Source organism: Sinocyclocheilus rhinocerous, unplaced genomic scaffold (genome assembly GCF_001515625.1).
Source record: "Sinocyclocheilus rhinocerous isolate Xijiao unplaced genomic scaffold, SAMN03320098_v1.1 scaffold2695, whole genome shotgun sequence".
Taxonomy (NCBI): domain Eukaryota; kingdom Metazoa; phylum Chordata; class Actinopteri; order Cypriniformes; family Cyprinidae; genus Sinocyclocheilus; species Sinocyclocheilus rhinocerous.
This window is the reverse complement of record NW_015637529.1, coordinates 298,204-302,006: the sequence shown is the minus strand read 5'-3', so window position 1 is coordinate 302,006 and position 3,803 is coordinate 298,204. Positions and strand designations below refer to the sequence as shown.

The 3,803-nt window shown below is 34.6% G+C and overlaps 1 protein-coding gene across 2 annotated transcripts in view; it reads right to left on the bottom strand.

The window, feature by feature from the left end:
• pde9aa (phosphodiesterase 9aa) overlaps positions 1-1,795 on the bottom strand; it is a 22,668-nt gene extending 20,873 nt beyond the window's left edge. For both annotated transcript variants that reach the window (XM_016563890.1, XM_016563891.1), the window contains exon 1: positions 1,594-1,795. In XM_016563890.1, the coding sequence (XP_016419376.1) occupies positions 1,594-1,656 (63 nt within the window). In that variant the 5' untranslated portion in view covers positions 1,657-1,795. The remainder of the gene's footprint in view (positions 1-1,593) is intronic.
• Between the last annotated feature and the right edge of the window lie 2,008 nt (positions 1,796-3,803).

Here is a 3,803-nt window from a genome sequence, read left to right as displayed (position 1 = left end):
TGAAATGCATGTCTTTTGGGGGTAAAAACTATGAATTGCCATATAATTGTCAAAAACTGTAAAATGGCATTCCCAGAAATCCCTGTGTGACAGATCATATGATCATACTTTATTTATTTTAAAAAAAAATGAATGTGCATTGTTACATTTTCTGTTATTTAATGAATGTTTGTTGCATTATTTTAGTATTTCAATGCATTATTTTGTTGCATCATTTGGTGTGTTTTGTGTTTGTGTGTATGAGCCAGTGTTTTATGAGCAGGTCACTTAAGATGAACTGCTTCATCATGTGGTTTTCTAGTATACCACCTGTTTTATCATGTTGGTTATCAGTACATTTTGAGATAAAAAGCCAGTTTAGGCAGTTCAAGTAGACTGGTATCACTAAGTCACTTGATGAAATACCTGAAATATTGTAACCCTTTTTTTTTTTTTATTACAGTGAATTTCCGGCTGCTGTCTATTTTACTGTAAATTTAACAGGATATTTTTAAAGTACAAGTGCATACCGTAGTAGTTAAGACACTTAATATAAAGTGTGACCAACAAACAGTCAGAAACTGATTGTCACTTGGATACCTGTAATTTAACTGATAATATCTCAACCATATCAGATCTATTAATTAGAAACATTGTTAAAGGCTGTCAGGCCAGCTGTTCACTTACAACCTCATGACAGAGTTGAGATTTTCCTGAAAATTTATAATATGGTAAAGCATCATATGGCTACTCTACTCTGTAAATAATAATAAAACGTTTTATGAAGGCAACCTGGAGGCATTAAAAAAGAGGGTGTGAGAAACAGTAAGAGTGAAAAATGTACAGTTAACAAGTGCAGAGGAGATTTTCTCAGTATTCAGATTTTTTTTGCACCCTCAGACTCCAGATTTTCAAATAGTTGTATCTCGGCCAAATATTGTCCTAACAAACCATACATCATTGGAAAGCTTATGTATAATACATTGAATACATATGATGTATAAATCTCAATTTTAAAAAAAAGACCCTTATGACTGGCTTTGTGGTCCAGGGTTACATATATAGTCAAATCAATCAGTAATTTCTGGGTATTTGAAGTAAATTTCTTTGAAAAAATTTTTAGGTGAAGAAAAAGTTTAAGCATTAATAAGTTCATTGTTCCATCTCAATCTACATGTAAACTGAAAAATTCTAATTTTGAATTTAACTTATTGTAATTCTCAAATATCCGTTTGTAAATAATCAATTGTTTACTGTATAAAATTGTAACAGGGAGTATAATATTCAAAACTGTTCTGTAGGCTACTGACAAACGTAACCAAATAAAATATAAAGTGATTAAAAAGAGACATTTTAATATATATATATATATATATATATATATATATATGGAATTGTACATAATTTTAATAAGAGTATATATTTACAATATTTATAATATATCATTATATATCTCCCTTATTATATAAGCAGTTTTAAAGCAATGTCACCAAAAGAGTCATATAAACATGATCCTACAGATACTGAAACAGCTGAAACTTTCTGAACAGATTATTCGTAGGCTATATACTCTGTTTTCCCCAGTACACGGTCATGCATGCAGTGAGAGTTTACCTGCTGAATCCGTCCATCCACGTCCAGGTATATCATGCGATACGCCGAAGACGCGCTGCCCATCTCGCTCCCCGCTGCCCTGGACTACCGGCTTCCGTTCGGTGCCTCCGTGACAGACCTAATATAAACTTCTGACCGTTTCTTTGAACTGGAACGGGTTTAATAACGTAGAGACCGTGTTGCTCATGGCCACCGATCTCTCAACTCATCGCCCCCCCTTCACTCCCACGAGTGCGCGCGCGAGAAGACGAGAAACGCACGCGCTTGCCTTATGATCTCCATAGTAACCGAGCCCTACAAGGACGCGCGAGGATGCAGTGTGTGAATCCGAAAGGGTCATGCAGCAGCAGGCTACCAAATATGTTTAATATAAAGTGAACATAAATGTGAATTTTAAGTAATTCCACTATTTTGGTTTTAGCATATTTTGCCACAAAATATAGACCTGCCAGATGTTTCTTCGTTTTTACTTTAAGCTGCACTATTTATTTTCTTTAATGCTATTAATGAGAGAGCGCAAAACGCGAATTTCTAAACCACGTCTTTACCCAAATACACTCTATAAATAAATAAATTTATTGATTGATTTAAATCAAATAAGTCTATAATTGCTCAACTGTCGTGACAGATTTCGCGGGAAATTGTATGCCTATACTGTACGTCATTGACTCGTTGGAAAAGTAGCTCTTTTTTTTTTCCTAATAAGCAAATGAGGAAAATTGACAATGGATTATTCAAAACAGCCAACCTCCGGGGAATCACCATCGTAAAACAAAAATTATTCTATTGCACATTAATCTGCGCGACTGAGCCGAAGCACAAACAAAACAATCTTCTTCCGCAAGACGCGTGCAGTTTTATTTTTTTAACCGTTGGGGTTTAAAATTGTTGCTTTGATCAAAATGTTTCAAACAAAAATGTTTTATATTATGTATTACTTTTTTTTTTTTTAAATCACTTTTCCTACTAATCCTTTATTGTACCTACAAAAGCCAGTTCCAGTTTGTGGTTTCACTAAAGAAATACATTTTTAAATGAACTATATCTTAAATGACATCATCAGGAAGTTACATCACTTTTGGTGGGAAAACAACAGCACATGATTATCAATGGATTTGATGAATTCTTTCCTTAAATCACAATGAAAACAAACTATTTTTTAGCAGGCACTGCATTAACAGCAAGGACCCTAACGTAATGTGAGAACTGCTGATACACATGAAGGCAAAATAATGAATTCATGAAGGTGAGACTGGATTGTGGGCGGTGAGGTGGCAAAATGAACAGACAGGGTTCAGCAGTCATTCAGGGGAAGCGTGTGATTCCCTGTGGCAAATCAAATGAATCATCTGTTATACTGTAATGACCCGAGCGGTGAAACATGCTCATTATACTCAATTATATGCATGTATGACTTCACACTGTGGAGCACTTATCCTTTCAACAGAGAAAGTGTATCTGTTTTGTTCTCGCTGACTGACTGCCACCTGTCTGTGTGTGTGCACTGATGAGGTGTCACCTGCACATGGACACTCAAAGCACTCGATGACTCACACTGACCTCTTAAGATGAGAACGGTGTGTCTGTAGAATATCTTATTATCCAGAGCTAGAGTTCGACTGGTTGTTTATTATATGTAAAAGAAACAGAAAAATATAGTTACAATGGTTTCTACACTTTCTGAACTATAGATTTGTACGACCAGTTTTTTTTTTTTATTAGGCCCACCGGGTAAGGATTTTTCAAAATGAGAAATGGTCAGTGCAATGAATATAAACATATACTACTGATGAAAAAGAACGGGTTGAATGTTAACCACTTTCGTTTCCATATAACTATAACCTATTATAAAAGTTCATCAGCATGCATTGATTAATCCCATGTTGCAAAAAAAATATATAAAAAAAATATTGCCACCAAATCATGTGCTCGTGGTCAAAAGAGCGACCAGTGGGAAGAATGAGTCTGGAGACCTGCCACTGCAAACTCTTATTTTTAAATGAAAAATGTACTCTGTGTGATTGGCTTTCCACCCTTTGTATTAAACTATGCATACAAACATGATGCTGTTTTGTTTATAGTTGTTAAGCAACTTAATTATAATTGGTTTATAAACATTATTTTAAACATTATGCACTTTTTTTCACAGATAGTCATGTTATCTTATGCTTCGAAGAAACGTGCATTAGTAATATTTTGCTCGATGCGCC